Source organism: Eubalaena glacialis, chromosome X (genome assembly GCF_028564815.1).
Source record: "Eubalaena glacialis isolate mEubGla1 chromosome X, mEubGla1.1.hap2.+ XY, whole genome shotgun sequence".
Lineage (NCBI taxonomy): Eukaryota > Metazoa > Chordata > Mammalia > Artiodactyla > Balaenidae > Eubalaena > Eubalaena glacialis.
The window spans coordinates 99,877,856-99,902,628 of record NC_083736.1 but is presented as its reverse complement, the minus strand read 5'-3'; the positions used below and the strand labels follow the sequence as shown (position 1 = coordinate 99,902,628).

Genomic DNA, 24,773 nt, shown 5'->3' with positions numbered 1-24,773 from the left:
GGAAAAGGCTGCCTTGCAAAAGGATGTTACTCCTACTGGGCGAAAGAGAGAGGTTACCAGTGCATCTTCTCCCAAGAGATTTTGTTTTCTTTTCTTAAATAAGAGACATTCTGACTTAGTCCGTTTTCCAAAAAAAGAAAACTGTTATTAATATACACACATATATATATATTTGTTTAGGAGCATACATAATACAAACAATAAGTTCTAGGGAAATCCAGGGAGGGGGGGAGAGAGAGAGAGAGGTGATCTCTTCTGTCCCTTCCCACATGCGGTAAGAATGCTGTCCCAGGAGACTTGGGCCGCAGATGGCTTCAGTGCCGGGCCTTGCTGGTCAACAGCTGAAGACAGAGCATGCTGAAGTGCATGACTTCAGAGGAGATTAGAAGGAAAACCCCTTTAAAAGAGAGATTATCTGATGTCTGAGTAAAGTACCTTGTCTATTTCTCCCTTATTTCCTTCTCCTCTCGCCAGTTTGAAGAAGACATGTTTACCCTGGCTACTCTGGAATTCTGCAGTAAAGCCCAGTCTCAATGGCCGACAAAACAAAACAAAACAAAAGACACATTCTCTCCCAAACCAAAGTAACTCCCAAGAAGAGGTTAATTACCATTATATTTTAATTTCATTTAATGTAGTATCTTTCCCCCAAAATAATAATGACGACATCATCATCATCATCATCTACTGTTGTTAATAACAATCACAATGACTCAGAACCCACTTAAATTCTTTAAAAATGTATGTTTCCATTTGCTTGTTGTTGGGAAGCTCAAAATTTAGAAGAAACAAGCAAATTCTGAGGGATGTCATTTATAAACCAACCATATCAAGCTAGGTTTTGGGCTCGGCACAGCCATTCTAATCTTCTACACTTTCTGCCCTGGGTTCCTACAGTGGTTCCCGAAATACCACCAGATCCTCACTCAGCAGATCAACACCGCCCCAAAAACCACTACAGACCAAGGTAAGAAAGTGGTCTCAGAGAGGCTGCCCTGTTAGCAAAGAGTAATGCAAAGCTACAGGTTTCACTTGGGTCCCCAGGAAGTCCAGACTACTCCCCTCAAAAGCACATTTACAAAGCATTCCAGTTCATCGAAGGTTGGCTAATAATTGAAACAGTGCCCCATCTGTATTTTGCATGGAGCAGGTCCCATCATCACACGCCAGAGAGCCCAGGAATTGAAGTAGCTACCAAAGGAGGCTAGACGGTTTCAATTTTCTGATGCCTAAATCCAGCCCCAGATTCTATCTGCTATTTTCATTCATTCATTCATCAAGTATTTATTGAGCACTTACATGTGCCAGGCAGCTTCACGTGCTAATATTACAAGAGTGAACAAGGCAAATACAATCTCTGCCCTCATGGAGTTCCCATTTGGTGATAAGTTGTCAGAAAGGAGAGTGACAATAGGTGAGATGGCCTGCAGGTGTAGGTGCTGATGCCACTCACCCCATTCATTTCCAAAGCACTGGTCCTGGCCTCTCCATGTCGCCTCTTGCTGTGGGAGGTGAATTCTGAGACTTAACAGGACAATTGCGAAAGTACCATGCTGGGGTACCTTGAGTCTCCTAAGAGATGACAAACTGATTCTAAGGCTCCCTTGGGGTTTGTCTCCTCCAATAGGTGGTGAGGTCCTTGAAGCAAGAACTACACCTAGTTTATTTCTGTGCACTCAGTACTTAGGGCAACAGAGGCACCCAGTAAATGTTGAATGAATCAGTGAAGAATTTTTTTTTTTATACCATACAGGGTGGGAGTCTGTGTCTTGCCTCGGCTGGCTCAGGCTTCCCCGCTTAGTGCAAACCCTTTGGCTTCAAAGTGATCCTCAGGCTGATGGCTGAGCACGTGAGCACCAATCTACAAGTGGGATACGGAATGAGTCCTGAGGGGCCTCCCTATAGACTGGTACCAATGACTATAACTGTGATTTACCAAGACAGTTGCCCACACACATCACACATTTCAAAGAACTATCTGAGCAAAATGGTACAGATGTTTGGTGGCTTAGTGGGATGGCAGGAACAGCTGGGTTGATGGGATGTTGAGTTGGTGGAGGGAGGCATAGGAGATGGTAGAATAAGGCGCATGCCAGACTCTTTTACTTACTTTAACACCTGTGCAACTGTATTTGGTCCAAACCATTCGCCAATTGATTTCCCTTCTCCTACACCCATCTGTGCTGTTTTTATGTGGAAAAATAATAAACAGGTTAGCAAACCACAAACTCCTAATTTTTTGCATAAATAAGTAGATGGGACGACTTAGTAGAGCCACATACAAAGCAGGGGACAAGAAAAGCAAGTACGGGCAATGTAAGCTGAATTTCACATACAGTGTTCCTTTCCTCTTAACTGAACTACAGAACAGAGAGACAGCCTTTAAACTACTCATGTGACCTTACCCATTTGATGGATAGAGTAGCAACAGTCTTTTCTATCTAGGAAGCACTGTAGGATTCGTTGGTATTCTTTGGGTTGTTCTTTCTGTTTCTCCCAGTTCCAGTCTTTTTAGGAAAAAGAAAAAATGAGTCAAAATCATTTTTATAACTGTTTGTTATCTCTGCACTCTTACTGTGACTACGAGGTTAGAAGGAAGACAAAGGAGTTACATGTAGAAGGTGGGAGCGATCAGGTCAGAACATTCCTAAGTATCTTTAATGTTGATGACTAAGAATCTGGAAACTGATTTATTTCAAAGACTCAGTGGGTATAAAGTAAAAGCAAAACAAGAAGTTGACGAAGGAATTGACTTAGCCCACGAGCTTGAGTTGGATAAATATTACATGAAGACAGTGTCACAAGGCCTTTCTGGTCAGCTACTCAGTGAGCAGGAGGTCACCACAAAACCTGGCAGTATATCCGTGTCTCACCCAGACGCTGTTATGTCTCATGTCCACACAGACAGCAACGGCTTTGGTCCGTATATTTTGGCAGCATTGCCAACAGAGTCTCATGGGGGGAAGTGCTCTTCTGACACACACCTATTCCCAGGGGAATATACACAATTTGCAACTAAGGAAGCTTTTTTTAAAAATGCATGCTGCCATTTTTACACAACCTTTTAAGAAGGCCACAGTGAGTTTTGGAAAAACAAACACCTTTGTTATCAGGTGTTCCAGGTTTCCTTATGACCAAAACTAAAATAATTACATCTGTGGGGATCCCGTCTGTGCCTCAGGCACGGCCCCACAAATCCTACAGGGGCTGCTTATCGCTTACTGAGGACAACTGCAAAAACTCTCGTCGTCACTGCTGTGGACAGGACACACTATTCCCCTTTCCTCAGCTCTAGGAACTCTGTCTAATGGGACAGATTTCTGAGACTTAGTTTGCTTCCAAGACAGAAATTTCTCTCCTGAGGTTTTAGAGAGCATTTGAATTCACAATTGAAATCTACTTGAAGCCAAAGGCCACTATCTCCAGAGTCTTTAGTTCTCTTTGCTTCTAGTATTTCTGAAACCAAAGTTTTAAACTTCGTATCCAGCAGTCTTCAAAGGGTGAACAGCACCCAACTGTTTTTCATCAGCTACCCAACTGTCCAAGTCTGGGGGAAATCCTGATTAGCTGGCTGCTAAGTACCACTAAATATTTACTGATGACGGTGATAAGTGAACACCCCTCCTCAACTGTAAAATAACCGAATAGGAAACACTCCAAAATACTTCTTCATAAAATTACATCTTCTCATTCGTCTTAGCTACAAGATCTATTTCCACACTCTTCCTGCTACTTGCTTTTATATTAAGACAATTGAGATTGCTGACTGTGAGGTTTTTTCCCCCCCGTTTGCTTTCCACAAAATTCACTTCCAGAAGAATCATCTTGAAGTGTTTCATAAATGAGAAAGTTAAACAGGAAGAATGATCTGCTCCAAGAAGTATGTGTACAGTAGAGAAATCACTGGACAAGGAGTCAGAAGACCTGCATTCTATTCCCAAATCGATGCCTTCTTGCTGTTTGACCCAGGGCAAGTCACCTTACTTCCTGAGCCTCAGTTTCCTCATCTGTAAAACAGAAATTATGATACTACCCAGGGAACACAGGCACAGGACATGCTAAACCCTGAAAAGAAGGCACGAAGCCCTAAACCCTCCCCAGCCCCTTCCCCAGTCTTCTCTGGGAACCACAGGAGGATGTGTGAGGTTGCGTAGTCCCGGACAGGGAGCGACGTTTCTGTACCTCTGAATCTTAAGGAGCAACAGCCGATGAGTTCGGCAGCCCAATCTCATCCAAGGTGTTCTTTCACTCCCTCATCCCCAAGGCAAACCAGACTTTCACCCAAGTGCCTGAACTGGCATCTACCCAAGGTCAGCCTACAGATGCCAACAGGGAAGCACACACGTGTCTTAAGAAAGCAAGACTCGAGAGTTCCAACAGTGATTACTGGAAGGTTCTTAATGAAGCAGCCTCCTGAGGAAGCTAATTTAAGGATTTCTTCATCATCGAATGGACATCATCAGTGAACCCAAACCAAAATAGCTCCCTCATTAGGCACTTCCTTTAGGTCACTGACATCCTTCACTAGGCAGATATTTTAAATGAGGTCAAAAAACAGACTTACCACCACACCCTTCTTCCTGCTCCCTTTGTTATCTGACCTGTTTAAGGACTCACGCGAACAATAGTGAAGATGGAAACTCTAAATGATACACCTGCCTCAACGTTCATCTGTCCCAGGAAAATAAGTCTCCGGCTTGGTGAGTCACAAGGAAATGCCGGCTGTTTCCTTCTCACGAGAGGTTTTGCCAACTTGTCAGCCCCACTACTTGGACTGGCAGAGAGCACTTCAGGACCTGCTGCTCTGTCCCCTCAGCACCAGTGCTAAACTACCAGCGGCGAGTGCAGCTGCAGAGGTCTCCGAGGCAGTTTCCAGAACAAATTTAACTCACCCCTGCCCAAGTGTCTGCAGATAAGGGCTTGAGCCAGCATCATCTGTCCACAGCGTAGCATACATCCCCAGCCGGCGTCTGAAGAAGGGCCCGTTCCCCCTGTTGGCAAAATGGATGGGAATGAATATGAGTTCCTTGAACTGCCCTTTCCCGAAACATCAGCATATTTGGGAATCATACAAGACAGACAGGCACACATACTCGGAATAGAGAGGCAAGAGATATAGCCAGACATCAAACAGAGTTTGTTACAGGGTGGAACTTGCAAAGATAATGCTGAGTTAACCAAAACAGGTTCTATGGCCAAAGGAAAACAAACAAATGAACAAAACCTGCCCCTTATGTTTTCTGCCTAGAGACATCCAGGTATCCGTGCAGTTTTGGTACATGACTACCATGTATGACTACCAACACTTAGTCCATGCCATGTCATCATCTGCTTGACCGAACCTGACTTTTCACAACTCACTTCTCGGGGAGGGCAATCTTACCTTAGTTAAGGAGTAAATGCTACCAAACTTGATTATCAAAATGGTCAAGGAAATCTGGAAGGCTCTTGACTGTTCTAAATATACATTATGAAGGTCTGAACAGTAAGAAGGAGAATGTAAAATAGAGGAAAGAGTCTTAGATTAGGCATCAGAAGACCAGTCTCTAGTTACCTAATCCAAGTCTCATCTGTAGACTGGGGATAATAGCACATGCCTTGCCTACTATTAGCAGATATTGTAAGAATTAAAAGAGAGAGTATAAAAGTGTTCTACAACCCACTCAGGACGATGTAAATATTTGGTGTTATGAGTATGGTCATAATTAAAAATACCACTAATAAATTAGAAATGTACTACCTTTTTAAAAGGCACAAAGCCAGTTAATAAGACAACGGGTTCCATTTTAAGAACACTTGATGTAACAAAAATCCCATAAACGTGGCCAGGGTGAGCTCAATATCCTTTTCAAGGTACCAGTGAAATGAGATAACTTGGATGGCGGAGGAGACATTCTGCTTTCATTGCTTCATTTCCCAACATGGAAGTGGAAAAGTATGCTATAAGCATGGTCTCACAAGACTAACTGTAAAGGGGGTCATCAACCACGTAAGACAAGTGGGCCAAGGTGGCCGCTCCTTTCCTTTTGTTGTGGGGACTGAAGGAGAGTTGCTACAGCAAGATGGGGAAGGTTGAGCCAATTTGTGAGCTGGAAGGGGAGTCCTTTGGCTCTTGCTAATGGTGGGATTATGGGCCAGATTAGTATGGAAAAGATGCAAGGAAGCCCACATAAAAAAAAGATCATCTCTTCCGAAACACTGTCAGAGTTGAACTGCAAATGTTTTCAAATCTTGCAAAGATCTCTTCACCCAGAAAAAAGTTTAACAGTTTAGAATCACTGGGTACTAAAGATTGTTCTTTTGTGTATTTTGCTCAGGTACTTCCTGTGGAGAGCAAAAAAAAAAAAAAAAGAAAAATGTCTGTGTGAACTTCACTCTTTGCACTTATCAGAAGGGTTGATTTCACTCCAGTTACTAGGTCCAGTCCTGGACCAAAATCAGTCAAACAGGTTTCCTCTTAGGAGAATAGCTTCCACCATTTGAGTTTGGTGATCCTTTCCTACAGTACCACGAGACTAGGAAGAGGTCACCCTACTTGCAAACATTTCACAAATTTTCTCTGGAGGGATCCTATTCACTTAGCTCATTGAACTGTCCTTTTTTCTAGACAGCGGCTGGTACTCTTAACTGACTAGAATTAGTTCCAAGCAAGTCCATTATAATTCATCTTCCAGTGGCAAGATGTTTTCATCTCACAGGGAAAAAAAAAGCAAAGGAATTATTTTCTTTCCTTCAAGGTACAGCCATCTTTAATAATCAAATAGCTCCACAAAGCAGTGGATTATAATTTAATAGATACTGTCCAAATTAAAAGTTTGACTTTTTGCTTGCTCTTAGAATTAAAACAAGTAACACTTCTAAGTGCCTGAACACTTGGAGGTGGGTGGGCTCAAAAGTATACTGGCATTACACATTAACACCATGGAACCATACATGATGAGGCATGTCGGCAATGAAATTTCTGGATGAAGCATAAGACTTAACTACTCCCCCAAATTAAATTCTTCGCCATAGTGAGCTGTTAGTTCTGAGGCTTCCATGATGTCACTGATAACCTCAGGAAAGCTATCTACAAAGAAGAAAGTACAGTATAATAAATGATATACCTACCAATTGGTGAAAATTTCCTTCTGTATGTAAACCATAGACGAGCACTTATATCAGACAACAGCTTAGATTTTTCTGTAATTAAATGTGAAATTAAAATTAAATCATCGTATCCCATCTGAAGATATCTGCCTTTGATTTCTGAGCCAGCAGCAAACTCAATTTCAAATAACCAGTCAATTCCATTGTTATGAGGCTAAGGGAAATTCATAGGAAACCCAATCTCATTTTAGCCAAATAATTTCAGCATTTCCTCCCACCTATGTTTTGACCAGAGCTACTGGCTAGTACAATGATGCTGAGTGGTTCCTGCCTCCTTCTCACTGAGAGCCAAAGCCCCAACAGGTACTTAACACTGGGGTCACATGGCCAAAAGACAAGGACTTGGAAAAGCGAGGATCCTGGATAACCTGCTAACAAGGCAATCAGCCCCTGCCTGAATGATGATGGTTGGTTGGATCTCTTATCAGCATCCACTGTCTGTTATCTAAAAATAGGGATGGGTCATGTGTGTGTGTGTGTGTGTGTGTATGTGGGGGGGGTACACACAAATGTTTAACTAAGAAGGAGATGTCCCTGCTAAGCAAATTAAATGTATAAGAAATTTATCAATACTACCTACTGCAACTGGCATTTGTAATCTAAATGGATGTATAACATCACAAGTGCTTTTGTATATTTTTTTTCCAAAGCATGCTTTCTTGTATTTTATGGCATAAATTTACTTCGATGGCCACAAATCTGGCATCCACATGTCATCTGTACTTAGATGTGGTTCTGTCTTTCTTAGTCTTCTCTCTCCCCCTTCTCAACAACACATCTATATTTGTATTCTATAGAGAACTTATAGCCATTGCACTTTAAAAGAAGAAAAGGAAGTTCAATTTTAGCCAATAGTCTCTATTTTTTCTCCTGCCTTTCCTTTGAACAAATCAGAAAGTTGAGCTGTCTGGATTTTCCTTCCCCTTCATGTTGCCGGTGCCTAGCACATTATGGGAAGCAGACGTAAAACGGTTAAGAGTAAGACTTCTGGAGCCATATTCTGCCTGGGTTTGATCCCTGACTCTACTACTTACCAACTGTGTGGGCTTGTCACTTAACCTCTCTAAGCTTGTTTCCTCATCTGTAAAATGGGGAGAATGATCGTACCTACTTCATAGACTTATGAGTATTCAACAAGATAATACTACATGGAAAGTAGTAGCTTATATGGTACAGTATGCAGTAAGCCTGAGGTAAATGTTAGCTGTTATTATATTCCCTCCTCTCAAATGCTCATGCCACTCACTCCTTCCTCTGATATTCTCTACGTCTTCCAGCTTGCCTATATGCTAGAAAGTCTGGGGAAAAGTTGTAGAGACATTTTAATAATAATTTCACCTTGAAAGGCCTTTTCCAGCCTAACGTTTGAAAATGGGCATATTTGAGGACATGGAAGCAACCTAAGTGTCCATCGACAGATGAAATGGATAAAGAAGATGTGGCACATATATACAATGGAATATTACTCAGCCATAAAAAGAAACGAAATTGAGTTATCTGTAGCAAGGTGGATGGACCTAGAGACTGTCATACAGAGTGAAGTAACTCAGAAGGAGAAAAACAAATACCATATGCTAACACATATATATGAAATCTAAAAAAAAAATGGTTCTGAAGAACCTAAGGGCAGGACAGGAATAAAGACGCAGACGTAGAGAATGGACTTGAGGACACTGGGAGGGGGAAGGGTAAGCTGGGACGAAGTGAGAGAGTGGCATGGACATATATACACTACCAAATGTAAAATAGAGAGCTAGTGGGAAGCAGCCACATAGCACAGGGAGATCAGCTCGGTGCTTTGTGACCACCTAGAGGGGTGGGATAGGGAGGGTGGGATAGGGAGACGCAAGAGGGAAGAGATATGGGGATGTACGTATATGTATAGCTGATTCACTTTGTTATAAAGCAGAAACTAACACACCATTGTAAAGCAATTATACTCTAATAAAGATGTTAAAAAAAAGAAAATGGGCATATTTGGCAACTTGGGGATCCCTGTTGTCATGGAATGCTGAACTAGAAGAGATCATCTCCAGTTCCCCTCCAGTTAATTACTGGTGAAAGGAGTTAAGATCTGGAAAGAGAAAGTGAATTATCCAAGGTAGAAGAGCCTGAATACAAAAGGTCTCCTAATTGCTAGCACTAGGTGCTCTCTACTATTCAGGATTCTCCAATCAAAAGGATGAAGCCAGACTCAGATGGAGTTAAGAGATGCTAACTTCCTCTCCTGCCTTTTTTTTTTTTTTAATTTTTTAATTTTTTGGCCGTGCCACGTGGCACGTGGGATCCTAGTCCCCCAGCCAGGGATCGAACCCACGCCCCCTGCATTGGAAGCGCAGAGTCTTAACCACTGGGCCGCCAGGGGAGTCCCCCCTCCTGCCTTTTGATCAGCTTCTTCCTGTCCCTCCCTCCATGCTAGGGCCTCCAAAAAGGATCTCTCCTCAGATACAAAAATCAGAGCTGCCTCTCTCCAAGTTCAGGCTTTATCTATGTGCTGGGTTGTTAGCAGTTTCAGGTGAAAAGGTCTTTCCCAATCTATAAGAGCGTAAGGGTAAGGAAGAAAAATCCAAGCCTCCTTTCCATCTAGCTGCAGTGGGTAAAAGTTCTATACAAAATCAGAATAAACTGAGACAGTGCTGCAGTCAGCAAAAGCTCTAAAACTGTAAGACTTCTCAGTGTCTGATATTGTTTCTGACAGCCATGGGCTGTTTAGAAGTCCCTTGGGTGGCAGTGTTTTTCATCTAGATAGAAAAGGACATGAGAGGAATGAGAAGTATGTAGCCCAGTCATCAAAGACTAGATACCGGTTAGTGATACCAGGAGCAGGTCCATGTTTTTTGAAACCCGAGGCTTATAGAATCTGGGGGTTCTCCTTTAAGGAAAAGAACAAAAATATATGACTTTTTCAAATCGTACAAATACCAATGACCATGTGAACACACTGCTAGGGGCCCCTCAGGGCCTTAGAAGGGACCTTGCGTGCAAGCAAGGGGCCCGAGGCTTAAACTCCTCTGGTTGTCAGGTAAATCCGCCTAGGAGTAGCATTAACCCTTATCAACCCAAGGAGGAAAACAGGATAGGACCTTAACCTTGGGCACCCACCTCATTTGGGTTCTCACAGACCAATGCTACCAAACCTTACCGGTTTTAAGGAGATGCTGTTTCCCCAAGATCCATACCAGCTCATCTGTATCTGGAAATTCTTCTAGGTAGTCAGCGAAAATAGTAATCTGGTTTTCATACTTGGATAAAACTGAAAGAAAAAGAAAGAAACTTAGGCAAAATTTAATACAGAGGGCTTGCTTCTGTGGTTTACTGATTATTACCTTTGTCCTGAAGGTAAAAGGTCGCTGGCTAGAATTTAATGGAAGCAAATCCTTTTCCTTGAGGAACAAAGACACTCACAAGGCCTGAAAATCCTTTAGTAGAGGGATTTCCTCTTGACCACCTATTTTGACCTTTCCTTTCTCATGGTCCCATTTGGCACCATCTCTGAATAATTTTTTGGTCACAGCTATGTCAAACCTTTTTTTTTTCCAATGGGGCTTTCTTTGTAAATAGTCACTTTCCAGCTTCTCCTAGTGTGACTGTAGCAGGTGGCGCAATAATACCTGCATACCTAACCCCTGTCCACATCACAGGGAATATTGTGAGGTTTCTAGCAGCCAGTGGCTTAGAAGAGGGTTATGATAAGCCTGAAAGACTATACAACTGTGAAAACGTAATATTTTAGCTGGAAGACCAGATGTTTTAACAGTACTTTCATTTACCATTTTATTCACTTATAACTTCTGCAAAGAAGAATCTTGAAGCTGCCGATAAATATAACTTGTTCTTGGGATTCACAAGTGACTCTCTCTCAAGAGAAAGCAACCAAACAAAATACAATTAAATCTCATAAGTTCACAGGCCACAGTCTCAGAACTTATGGCCATGTAATGCGAGATATGTTAATATTCACTTTTGTACCACCTGCGGAGAAAGGGTCTGCTAAAAGAGTCGAGACTGATTTATGAAGGGGTCTTATTGCAAAAGTTCCCTTTAAGTAATTTTCTGAGAGAAAGAATATTGTAGGTATTGTAGGTAAATAAGTTTCCAAGCCAGCCCACAAAAATCTATCTTAACCTGTAATCAGAAAAATCAAATTGCTAGTATATTTCGTAGTTTATGGTGTTATTTCAATGACAAATCATATTTCAAGTTCAAAGCTGAGACAACCCAACACACACCTTCTCTTCTCAGCTCTTGGAGGTTCCCAGCCCCTATGGGGAGGGGAGCTCAGACAGAGTAGGGGCCATTTTGTGCAGATACAAGTAGCTGCAGGGACTCTCCCAGACCAGTCCCTAAGAGCGCCAGGGGAATAGTTTCCTATAAAAAATGGCATTGTGGGATGTGTTTAAGCTCACTTGAAAGGACAAATTGCTTTCTTTTGGCTTTGTTTTCTAAGGCATGCTGTTTTCATAGAAATAAATGTTCTTAAGTATAAATGAGTCTTATCTGATCATGAAAACAGGTTACGTGGTTGAAGGCTGATGTTATACTTTGTATAATTTGTATAAATTGAAGTTATAATTTGTTTGAAGTTAAAATTTTAGAAACACAGCTACCCAGGGATACTGCCTTTCTGAAACACATTACAGAAGTCCAATCTTTCAGGGATTTAGGTAGCCTTTCTCCTCAAGATGTTTTAATCATTAGGGTTACAGCCTTGGCAGTATTTCAAACCTAAAGAAGCTAGAAATGAGACAGCCATTTCATTCCCCAGTGAAAACTCATCACTGCCGAATCTGCCAGGGAGCTTGTGCCGTCTTAGCCTTTCTGCCACTGGCCTCAGCCCCTGGCCCATGCCCAGGAAACAGCAGGCTAAAAATGATCATCCAGGTCAGGCCATCCCCAGGAGGTGGTGGACTGAGGTGGCATAAATCACACTGTGTACCTCCCCACCCTACTCTCCACCCCTCACAGGCAAGAGAAATCAGCTTAAAACGAACATCCAGTGTAGCATAGAAAAGAGAAAAAAGAAGTCAGGAAATAAGTAGCTTCAGAGGAGTGTGGGAAAGGGGCAACCTCTCTGGCATTCCCCTGGTAGGGATGAGGAAGGGTGGCATTGGATGAATGTACAGCATGTATGCATATAAGCCTTGGGTCTTTTTTTAGTACTGGCTGAAAAAGAAAAACATTTTTCTATCGCCAACCCTGTCTCAGTGAGTCATTGCCCAGCTATCTGGTCAAATTAGTACAGCCCCTTAAAGCCTGTGAGAACTGCACTGCTTCATCTGAGATGGCTCTGACCAAAATGGTAGCCAAAGAATTTTCCTCTTGCTCTTCCACACCACCCCCAAGGCCAGCAAAAAGGGCATTGCAGTCTCTATTCTTCCTGATTCTCCTCTTAGAAAATAGACTCCCAGAATGCAGTGTGTCAGGCCATAGCCAGCCTGAGTTGAAAGCTACATGGATGAAACAAATGAAAGCCAGAACGGAACATGAGATTAACAGAAGCAAAGAGCAGTAACACGGGGAGAGTATATAAATGGGAGTCTGGGGAGGAGAGGGGAATTGGTCTTCCACAAGAAGACCTCCAAGAGATGAAGAAGCCAGCTGGGATGTGGTTGAGGTGCAGAAGTGAAATGGCATTTCCAAACAAATCACTTCTCACTAATGGCAATCTTTTTGAAAAAAATTTTCAAAAACTACTTTTGTCTTGCCTTAAAATTAACAAACAAGACATCAGCCCCATATGAGTTCCTTGCCCTTTCAGCCTGTTTAAAGACATAGAACTGTACAGGCAGAGCTACAAATACTGCAGCTTGGTGGACCAAGAATTAGCTTCTACAAGGTCCGATGGACAACAGGCTTCACTCTGTTCCATTCTACTTCAATAATTATTGCACCGAAGTCTCTGCTGGGTTAGCTTAGTAGTCAACTAATAATTGATAAAAAGGTTTCCATAAACTCCTGGAACCAAAAAGTCTCCCAGTCTTGGCCAAGTGGCTCTGTGTTCATGTTGGGGCATGCCTTCAACAGTCAGCCAGGCAGTTGATCAACTCTGCCTTAGTTTTCCCTTTCTGCTTGTACAGAGCTCGAGGTTAGCCAGAGTGAGAGCTGAGGGCCTTCTCAGGTCTTTCCTGAGCATGCACACAGCCTTAGGAATGCACATAGCCCTGAACATGCATGTGGTCCTCTAGATTCCCAGGAATATGCCTGAACTTTTCAAAGCCCCAATGGATATATTATTCCTCAGCTTTACCTTTTAAACTTTTTGGTTATCTACTCCTCAAACAGCTGTGAAGTTAATTGCCTCTAATAATTTTCCAAAAAAGCCCCGGCAGGGAAGGCTTTCTGTACCTCCAAGTCAGGACAAATAAATACAAGTCTTGTAAGTGGGGTCTTCCGGGGAATCGTCAGACAGATCAAATAATGACAATTCTCTAGAAATGAGGCTTTACAGGAGCTCCAACCGTGTTCTGCGTCCTCCAGGGGCTACCAGGTTGCTGGCTTTCCCTATGGTTGCAGGCTGTGGATTCTCAAGGCTACTGCAGAGCTGGAGAGCAAAGGATGGGCATAGCGCAAGTGAAAACGCCACAAAGCTTACTATTCTTACAAAAATGCAGCCGTTTTTCATGAATAAATACTCCCCAGATTGGTGCAAGCCTTTGGTTAATTTCCAGAGTGCTGCAAAAGTTGATTCTGATCATTGTTGCCATTTCTTGTCATTTCTATTATGGGTAGAATTTTCAGAAGTCCTCACTGTGCCATTTTTGCTGATAACTTACTTTAATAATTTGCTTTCCAGTGATTGGCTATATTTCTAAGGATTATTTTGTAAAACTGCAAGTAAATGAAGAAAAAATCATTTTAAACAACAGATTTTCTGATAGGGCTTAACAAACCTTGTACATCAAGGCTCCCAGATTCTGTGGGGTTTGTGCCCCACAAACAATACAATCACTCTAAAATGAAATCAAAAGGTCACAGAATCTCAGGGCCAGAAAAAGCCTGAGACACCACAGCGTATCTTCCTTGTAGATCACCCTATTCTAAAAGCACTCCAGGATACTGCTGCTTCCAAAACTGCCTTCTCAGCAATACATTTTTTGAATTTTTAAAAAATTGAGGTATAGTTGACGTACAATATTATTTAAGTTTCAGGTGTACAACACAGTGATTCACAATTTTTAAAGGTTATATTCCATTTATAGTTATTATAAAATGTTGGCTATGTTCCCTGTTTTGTATTATATGTACTTGTAGCTTATATTTTATACATAGTAGTGTGTGCCTCTTAATCCCCGACCCTTATCTTGCCCTTCCCTACTAGTAGCCACTAGGTTGTTCTCTATATCTGTCAGTCTGTTTCCTTTTTGTTATATTCACTAGTTTAATACATACACATTTAACATACTGTCAGGTCACAGCTTCAAAAACATAAGAAAATGTTCACGTCAGACAGGTATGGTAAGGGCTGAATATACATTAATATACTCATTCCATAAATTTTTACAGAGTACCTACTATGTGCTAAGCACAGAGGATAAGACATCACTGAGATGTAGCCTCCATCCTCCAAAAGCTTTTAATCTAGTAGAGAGGATAGGTCTGGAAACAACTAACAACAATAAATCCTATAAGAAAGGAAAGTGAGAGAGAAGAGATCAAGATGGTGGAGTAAGAAGACATGGAGCCCACCTCCCCCCACAAAAGCATCAAAAATACATCTACATGTGGAACAATTCTCACTAAAACTAACTGGAGGGACTTCCCTGGCGGCGCAGTGGTTAAGAATCCACTTGCCAATGCAGGGGACACGGGTTCGAGCCCTGGTCCAGGAAGATCCCACATGCCGCGGAGCAACTAAGCCCGTGCGCCACAACTACTGAGCCTGCGCTCTAGAGCCCGCGAGCCACAACTACTGAAGCCTGTGCGCCAAGAGCCCATGCTCTGCAACAAGAGAAGCCACCGCAATGAGAAGCCCATGCACCGCAAGGAAGAGTAGCCCCTGCTCATGGCAACCAGAGAAAGCCTGCATGCAGCAACGAAGACCCAACGCAGCCAAAAATTAAAAATTAATTAATTAATTAAAAGAAAAAAGAAAAGAGTCCATCTGCCAATGCAGAGGACACGGATTCGAGCCCTGATCCGGGAAGATCCCACATGCTGAGAAGCAACTAAGCCCCTGCACCACGACTACTAAGCCTGCACTCTAGAGCCCGCGAGCCACAACTACTGAAGCCCGCACCCCTAGAGCCCGTGCTCCGCAAGAGAAGCCACCACAACGAGAAGCCCATGCACCACAACAAAGAGTAGCCCCCTCTCGCCACAACTAGAGATAGCCCCCACGCAGAAACAAAGACCCAACGCAGCCAAAAATAAATAAATTAATTAATTAATTTTTAAAAAAACTGGAAACTGGCAGAAGCACTCCTGTACAACCAAGATTGTAAGAACGATCCACACATAATCCAGTAGGAAGGGAGGAGAAGTGATCAGGTTGAGACCTGTGGCCCTGGGAGGGGAATCAGAGGAAAAGGGAGGTCGCATGGGTAGACACCCACCCTGGGGAGTGATCAGGTTGAGCCACAGACTGGGTGTCCCAGAGCTGGGGTTCTTTGTGGAGGAGACAAGCCCCCTCGGCTGGTTGGAGGACAGCTAGACAAACAAGACTGGACTCCACTTGTGAGGAGTGCACGCACGTTGGCTGTCCCCGAGGCAGGGCAGAGAGAGATCTGCTCTGAGGCGGCTGGGTTTCCCATGACCAGCTAGCCATGCACCTCAGCCCGAAGAACCGAGCAATGCTTCCGTCCCACTCATTCCATGCCACAGCATGCCAGTTGGATCTGGGGTAGCCACGACCAGAGAAAAGACTTGACCATGGGATGCAGAGGTGACTGAGTCGTGGGGTGGAGCCTGGGTGGGGCAGCAGTGGCCATTGTTGACACTTACTCAAGCAGCGTCCCAGCAGCCGCCCAGATCTCTGATGGCAGCCACCCTACCACTGCTCACTCCCCCACCCCAATACACACAGAGTGACCACAAGGGCCCCGCCTGCCCTGCAGAGCAGTTCCACAACAGGATGGGAGCAGCTGAGGCTGGGGACAGTGATCAGCTGTGAGAGACAAAGGGGAACTGCCCCGTGACTGCCTTGCCGTGCCTGCCAAGCCCAAGCTCAGTGAATACTCTAGCCCCGCTCAACCCATGCCATAGCACTGAACTGGATCTGGGGTGCCCATGACAGAGGAGAAGACTCGACTATGGGACACAGAGGTGACCCAGTCCCAGAGTGGAGCTACTCTTAGCTCTTACTCAAGCAGTGCCTCAGAAGCCCCCCGGATCTCTGACAGTGGCCGCTGCACCACAGCTAACCTCCCAATATACATGGAGAGTCCACACAGGCACCGTCTTTCCTGTAGGGCAGTTCCACAACAGGGCAGGGGTGGCAGAGGCTGTGAGGAACAAAGGGGATCTGCACCTGAGGCTATGTCTGTGTGGAGCCACGGACACCTATACAGGCCGTGCATTAGACCTCTGTCAGCGCACGGGCCCCGCTTGCTTCAGCACTCCCCTCCTCTGGGGCAAAGGTCCTGGTGTGGGGAGAGGGAAAAACACACACTTAAAGGGAACAGAGTTAGCTCAGCCCCACCCCTGAGAGGGTGGTGACAGCCACTGAGCAGAGAGGAAGTCCCACCTCACACCCACCTCCAGCTCTAGCCCTTACATCTCCAGCCACACCAGCTACGAAGGTGATAGCTGCCAGCACACCCTGAGGAAAGATGTGACTTGCATTCACATCAAATCCAGCTCTCCCACCAATGGCATCTGGCACACACAGTCTGTATAGAGATGGTCCCACAGAAAAATACACCTTCAGGACTGCAGTAGATAACTGTTTCACCTAAATCACAGAGGCAAGAAAGTTAAGCAAAATGAAAAGGCAGAATAACTACTCTTAATTGAAAGAGCAAGAGAAAGCCCCTGAAAAATAAATAATGAAACAGAAATAAACGATTTACCACATAAAGAATTCAAAACATTGGTAATAAAAATGTTAACTGAATTAGGGAAAAGAATTGATCTAAACAGTGACCATTTCAACAAGGAACTAGAAAATATAAAAAAACCCAATCAGAAATGAATAATTTAACAGCTGAAATAAAAAACACACTAGAAGGAATGAATAGCAGACAAAGTAATACAGAGGAGCACATAAGTGATCTAGAAGACAGAATAATGGAAACCACACAATCAGAACAGCAGAAAGAAAAACAAATTTTTAAAAATTAAAGCAATTGAAGAGATCTCTGGGACAACATTAAGCATCCAAACATTTGCATTATATGGGTTCCAGAAGGAGACGAGAGACAAAAGGGGATCAAAAATGTACTTGAAGAAATTATGCCTGAAAACTCCCCAAACCTGAAGAAGGAAACAGATATCCAGGTACAGGAATCACAGAGGGTCCCAAACAAGATGAACCCAAATAGACCCACACCAAGACATATCATAATTAAAATGGCAAAAGTTATAGATGAAGAGAGAATTCTAAAGGCAGCAAGAGGAAAACAAAGAGTCATATGCAAGGGAACCCCCATAAGGCTATCAGCTGATTTCTTTGCAGAAACCTTGCAGGCCAGAAGGGAGTGACATAATATATTCAAAGTGCTGAAAGGGAAACACCTGCAACCTAGGATACTCTACCCAGCAAGATTATCATTTAGAAGGAGAGATAAAGAACTTCTCAGATATGCAAAAACTAGAAGAGTTCATCAATACTAAACCTACCGTAAAAGAAATCTGAAGGGTCTTCTCTAAATGGAAAAGAAGTAAGAATCTATAGGAAAGGGAAAATCCCACTAGGAAAGGCAAATATGTAGTAAGGATTGAGGATCAAACACTTAAATACGCCAGTATGTAGATTAAAAAACAAAAAATTGTAAACGCAACTATAACTACAGTAAACAGTAAAGGGATAAGATTGAAGATATGACACCAAAAAACACAAAATGTAGGGCAGGGAAGTAAAAAATGTAGATCTTTTAGAATGTGTTTGAACTTAAATGACTACTACTTTAAAACAAGTAGATATAATTATAGGTCAGCATATATGAACCTCATGGTAACTACAAATCAAAAACCTACAATAAATACACAAAAACTAAAAAGAAAGGAACACACGCATACTGCTAAAGAAAATCCTCAAACCACAAGGGGAGAAGCAAAAAGAAGAAGAAATGAAAAGAGAATAACTACAAAAACAAGTGGAAAACAAGTAATAAAATAGCAATAAGTACATACTTATCAATAATTACTTTAAATGTCAATGGACCACATGCTCTGATCAAAAGACATAGGGTGGCTGATTAGATAAAAAGCAAGACCCTTCAGTATGCTGCCTACAAAAGACTCACTTCAGGGATAAAGACACGTAGAATAAAAGTGAGGGGATGGAAAAAGATGTTTCATGCAAACAGAAACATGCAAAGAAAGCGGGGGTAGCAATACTCATATCAGACAAAATAGACTTTAAAACAAAAGCTATAACAAAAGACAAAGAAGCATATTATATAATAATAAAGGGATCAATTCAAGAAGAGGATATTACATTTGTTAACATATATGTACCCAATACAGGAGCACCTAAATATATAAAGCAAATACTAACAGACATAAAAGGAGATATTGACAATAATAAATAATAGTAGGGGACTTTACCACCTCACATCAATGGACAGATCATCCAGGCAGAAAATCAATAAGGCAACAGTGGTCTTAAATGACAAAATAGTCCAGTTGGACTTAATAGATATCTACAGGACATTACAATGAAAAACAGCAATACACATTCTTTTCAAGTGCACATAGAATGTTCTCCAGGATAGATCACATGCTAGGCCTCAAAACAAGTCTCAACAAACTTAAGAGGATAGAAATTATATCAAGCATTTTTTCTGACCACAACAGTATGAAACTAGAAATCAATGACAGGAAGAAAAATGGGAAAATCACAAACACATGGAAACTAAATGACATGCTACTAAAAACCCAACAGGTCAATGAAGAAATCAAAGAGGAAATCAGAAAATACCTTGAGACAAATGAAAATGGAAAAACAACATTCCAAAATCTATGGGATGTAGCAGAAGCAGTTCAAAGAAGGAAGTTTATAGCAATACAGGCCTTCCTCAAGAAACAAGAAAAATCTCAAATAAACAACCTATCATGCCACCTAAAGGAATTAGAAAAAGAACAAACAATACAGCAGAAACTAACACACCATTGTAAAGCAATTATACTCCAATAAAGATGTTAAAAAAAAAAAAAGAACAAAGCCCAAGTCAGCAGAATGAAGGAAATAATAAAGATCAGAGAGGAAATAAATAAAATAGAGATAAAAAACAATAGAAAAGATCTATGAAACCAAGAACTGTTTTTTTGAAAGTATAAACAAAATTGATCAACCTTTAGCCAGGCTCACCAAGAAGAGAGAGGTCCCAAATAAATATGAAATGAAAGAGGAGAAATGACATCCATACCACAGAGATACAAAAAGTCATAAGAGAATACTATGAATAGTTATATGCCAACAAATTGACAACCTAGAATAAATGGACCAATTTCAAAAAACATACAACCTGCTAACACTGAATCAAGAAGAAACAGACAATTTGAATCCACTGATCACTAGTAGCGAAATTGAATTTGTAATTTTAAAAAAAAAAACACTCCCAGCAAACAAAACTCCAGGACTGGATGGCTTCACGGGGAAATTCTACCAAACATATAAAGAAGAACTGATACCTCTCCTTCTCAAGCTATTCCAAAAAGTTAAGAGGATAGAACACTCCCAAATTCTTTCTACAATGCCACCATTACCCCAATACCAAAACCACAAAAAGACGCTACAAAAAAAGAAAATTACAGGCCCGTATCTTTGATGAATGTACATGCAAAAATCCTCAATAAACTATTAGCAAACTGAATCCAACAATATATAAAAAGGATCATATACCATAATCAAGTTGGATTTATTCAAGTTGGATTTATTCCAGGGACACAAAGATGGTTCAAATTTGCAAACCAATCAATGTGATACACCATATTAACAAAAGGAAGGACAAAAATCACATGATTATCTCAATAGATGCAGAAAAAGCATTTGACAAAGTTCAACATCCATTCATGATAAAAACTCTCATCAAATTAGCAGGAACATACCTCAATGCAGGAACATACCTCAATGCAATAAAGGCCATTTATGACAAACCCACAGCTAACATCATATTCAACAGTAAAAAGCTAAAAGCCTTTTCTCTAAATTCAGGAACAAGACACGAATGCCCATTCTCTCCACTATTTAACATAGTATTGGAAGTCCTAGCCATGGCAATCAGACAAGAAAAAGAAATAAAAGTATCCAAATTGGATGGGAAGAAGTAAAACTGTCACTATTTGCAGATGACATGCTACTTTATACAAAAAACCCTAAAGTCTCCACCCAAAAACTATTAGAACTAACAAATGAATTTGGCAAAGTTGCAGGATACAAGATTAATACGTAGAAATCTGTTGCTTTTCTGTACACTAATAATGAACTATCAGAAAGAGAAAGTAAAAAAAAACTCCCTTTAAAATTGCATTAAAAAGAATAAAATATCTACAAATAAACTTAACCAAGGAGGTGAAAGACCTATACTCTGAAAGCTATAAAGCATTCTGAATGAAACTGAAGATGATACAAAGAAATGGAAAGATACACTGTGCTCTTGGATTGGAAGAATTAATATCTGTTAAAATGGCCATCCTACCCAAAGCAATCTATAGGTTTAATGCAATTCCTATCAAAATACCCATGACATTTTTTTTCACAGAACTGGAACAAATAAAATTCATATGGAACCACAAAAGACCATGACTTGCCAAAGCAATCTTGAGAAAAATGAACAAATCTGGAGGTATCATACTCCCTGACTTCATAATTATACTACAAAGCTACGGCAATCAAAACAGTATGGTACTGGCACAAAAACAAACATATAGATAAACAGAATAGAATAGAGAGTTCAGAAATAAACCCAAGCACCTATGGTCAATTAATCTACAACAAAGAAGGCAAGAATATACAATGGAGAAAATACAGTCTCTTCGATAAGTGGTGCTGGGAAAACTGGATGGCTACATGTAAAACAATGAGATTAGAACATTTCCTCACATCATATACAAAAATAAACTCAAAATGGGTTAAAGATCTAAATGTAAGACCTGAAACCATAAAACTCCTAGAAGAGCTCATAGGTAGAATGCTCTTTGACATAAATTTTAGCAATATTTTTATGGGTCTGTCTCCTAAGGCAAAAGAAATAAAAGCAAAGCTAAACACATGGAACCTAATTAAACTTAAACGCTTTTGTACAGCAAAGTAAATCATCCACAAAATGAAGATAAACTACGAATGGGAGAAAGTATTTGCCAATGATATGACCAACAAGGGGCTAATATCCAAAATATACAAAGAGCTCATATAACTCAATATCAAAAAAACAAACAACCCAATTAAAAAATGAGCAGAAGACCTGAATTGACATTTTTCCAAAGAAGACATACAGATGACTAACAGGCACATGAAAAGATGCTCAACATCACTAGTTATCAGAGAAATGCAAATCAAAGCAACAAGGAGATATGACCTCACACCTGAAAGGCTATCATCAAAAAGCCTACAAATAATAAATGTTGGAGAGGATGTGAAGAAAAGGGAACTCTTGTATACTGTTGGTGGGAATGTAAATTGATGCAGCCTCTATGGAGAACAGTATGGAGGTTCCTCAATAAATTAAAAATAGAACTACCATATGATCCAGCAATTCTACTCCTGGGTATACACCTGGAAAAAACGAAAACACTAATTCAAAAAGATACATACACCCCAATGTTCATAGCAACACTGTTTACAATAGCCAAGATATGGAAGCAACCCAAGTGCCCATCAACAGATGAATGGATAAAGAAGATGTGGTATATATATACAATGGAATATTACTCAGTCATAAAAAAGAACGAAATACTGCCATTTGCAGCAACATGGATGGACCTAGAGAATATTACACTTAGTGAAATAAATTAGACAAATACAAATACTGTATGATATCACTTATATGTGGAATATAAAAAATAATACAAGCAAATATATATGTAAAACGGAAACAGACTTACAGATATAGAAAACAAATTAATGGTTACCAAAGGGGAGAGGGAAGGGGGGAAGGGCAAATTAGGGGTATGGGATTAAGAGATAAAAACTACTATGTATAAGATAGATAAGCAACAAGGATATACTGTATAACACAGGGAATTATAGCTATTGTCTTGTAATAGCTTAACAGAGTATAATCTATAAAAATACTGAATCACAATGCTGTACACCTGAAACTAATATTGTAAATCGACTATATTTCAATTTAAAAAAAAGAAAGGAAGGTGATGTGGAAGGCAACAAATGATTAATCTGGGAATGAATGGATCTTCAACAACCTTGAAAAGGTGGCATCAGAGCTGAACCTTAATGGAAATAAGATATAAGTGGGATGGGGGAAGGGAGGAAACTCCTGTATGGGGGAACACCAAAAGGATTTGGCAAGCAACTGCATGTGGGATGGGTCTGGGAAGAGTGAGAAAGAGAGAGAGTCAAAAATAAATTGCAGTTTTCAAGTGTGGGTGATGAAATGGTAGCAGAAAAACATGGTTGGGGATAGGGGGATAATAATCTTGATCCAGCCAGAACCTGTTGGAGTCATGGATTTGGTTCACAAAGGAATGAGAGGTTAAAAAAAAAAAAAAGCGAAGAGGAAAATCAACCTGCATATGGATCATGTAGACGGGCATGGTAGATGGCAGGTTGATTAGCAGAGCCTAGGAAAACAGGAGGAATCCAGAAAAACAAAACTCAGCCTAAAATGTACCTTCATCCCCTTCCTCCTGTGTCCACTTAGTGTCCTGGTCTTCCCAGCCTCTGCTCATCTGTGAATAGGCCCTGCCTCCATCTTCATTTCTCTTCCTTCCAGTGCCCTGCTTTTCTGACAACCAAGAATTTTGAAAATAAAGAGCTGGATAACAATTCTTAGCACTGGTCTAGACCTATGCTATCCAGTACAGTAGCCACTAGCCACGTGCAGCTATCTACAATTAAATTAATTCAAATTAAATACAACCAAAAATTCAGTTAGTTGCCTTAACCACACTTCAAGCACTCAATAGCCACATGCAGCTAGTGGCTACCATACTGGACAGCACAGCTGTAGAATAGTTCCATCATCACAGTTCTACTGGACAGTCCTATTCTAATGGCATTTCTATGATTCTGTAGGAGGTGGAGGTGGGGTGGGTTGTTAGGAGGGGTACTCCAAGTGCTTGGAAGAGAAGATGGGTTCACTTGTCTCTTTCTTAAGAGAGCCTGTATGTGAATTTCTAAGTAATTGAGGCAGCAATTATTTATTAAGTTCCGTACGTGGTTCTGTGAGGAATACAGAGGAAACATCCTTATAAACATTCACTAAATGTTAAATGAACAAGCTAAGGCATCATAAAATCGTAATCTAGTTAAGCATACGAGCCTTAGGTAAATGAAAGAGCTAAAAATATAAGGTAATGTATATAGGCAAGTGTTGATAATAACTAAGTGCTGTCAAAATTCAGAGAAGGGGGAAGTCAGTCAGCATTGGAGTCATCAGGGAAGATTTCAAGGACGATGTAGGATTTGGACTGGTCCCTAAATTATTGCTTGGATATGGATGAGCAGAGATAAGAGGGGAGAATATTCCAGATGAGAGGAACACCTCATGTGTGTCAGAGACAGGGATAGGTTCCAGAGAATACTGAGCAAAGAGATTAAATAGGTGGCTTGGGACTGGATTGTGGAGGCTGGAAAGCCAGGCAGTATAGTCCAAAGTCTCGGTAAAGCCATTAACACTTTTCAGAGCACTTTCACATGATCCTGTGACAGCCCCTTGGGATAGCCAGGGCAAGGATCATTACTTTCATTTTAGAGTTGAGGAACTGAGTCTCAGGTGATATGACTTGCCCAGGGTTATATAGTTAATGAACAGTATAACCAGGATTCAAACTGAGTTAATCTTACTCTCCATTCAGTATTCTTCCCACTATACCTTGCTGTTAGGATAAAAGCTAGATTTGAAGCACTGGAGAGAGGGAGACCAATGAGAAAGTTGTAATAATCCAGGCATGAAGTGTTGAAGGCCTGACCTAAGGTGGCAAGAAACCAGATGCTCTGGTTATATAATATCCCATAAAGCAGACTGACAATTCAGTACCCACTGTTTATACGGGAGAGTAAGAGTAGACAGTCTGAGGTTAGAACACTATAGTTATTTTTAACTGGAAGTGATCTAAACTACCCCCAAAGGAATAAATATTAACAATATAATTCATATACTGTGTCCGGACTTTTCCAGACAGCTGTAGGCAATGTTTTGGACATGGTTCCTAAGCAAATATCACTTTATATGTCTATGCATTTTTATGAGCCATTTCTGACTTGATAGTGTTTCTTTCCTCTGTCAATTTCAATTTTCATTTCTGAAAACTAATTGGTCATATGATTTCTTACCTCATCTACA

General features: G+C 41.1%; 1 protein-coding gene across 3 annotated transcripts in view; it reads right to left on the bottom strand.

The window, feature by feature from the left end:
- The window catches only part of ATG4A (autophagy related 4A cysteine peptidase), a 68,054-nt gene that overhangs the window by 17,003 nt on the left and 26,278 nt on the right, over positions 1–24,773 (bottom strand). For 2 of the 3 annotated variants that reach the window (XM_061178394.1, XM_061178395.1), the window contains exons 2-6: positions 10,292–10,402; positions 7,111–7,182; positions 4,893–4,991; positions 2,406–2,507; positions 2,111–2,183 (exon numbers count right to left, since the gene is read on the bottom strand). In XM_061178394.1, coding sequence (XP_061034377.1) covers positions 2,111–2,183; positions 2,406–2,507; positions 4,893–4,991; positions 7,111–7,182; positions 10,292–10,402 — 457 coding nt within the window. The remainder of the gene's footprint in view (positions 1–2,110; positions 2,184–2,405; positions 2,508–4,892; positions 4,992–7,110; positions 7,183–10,291; positions 10,403–24,773) is intronic. The other variant, XM_061178396.1, reaches the window with a different exon arrangement.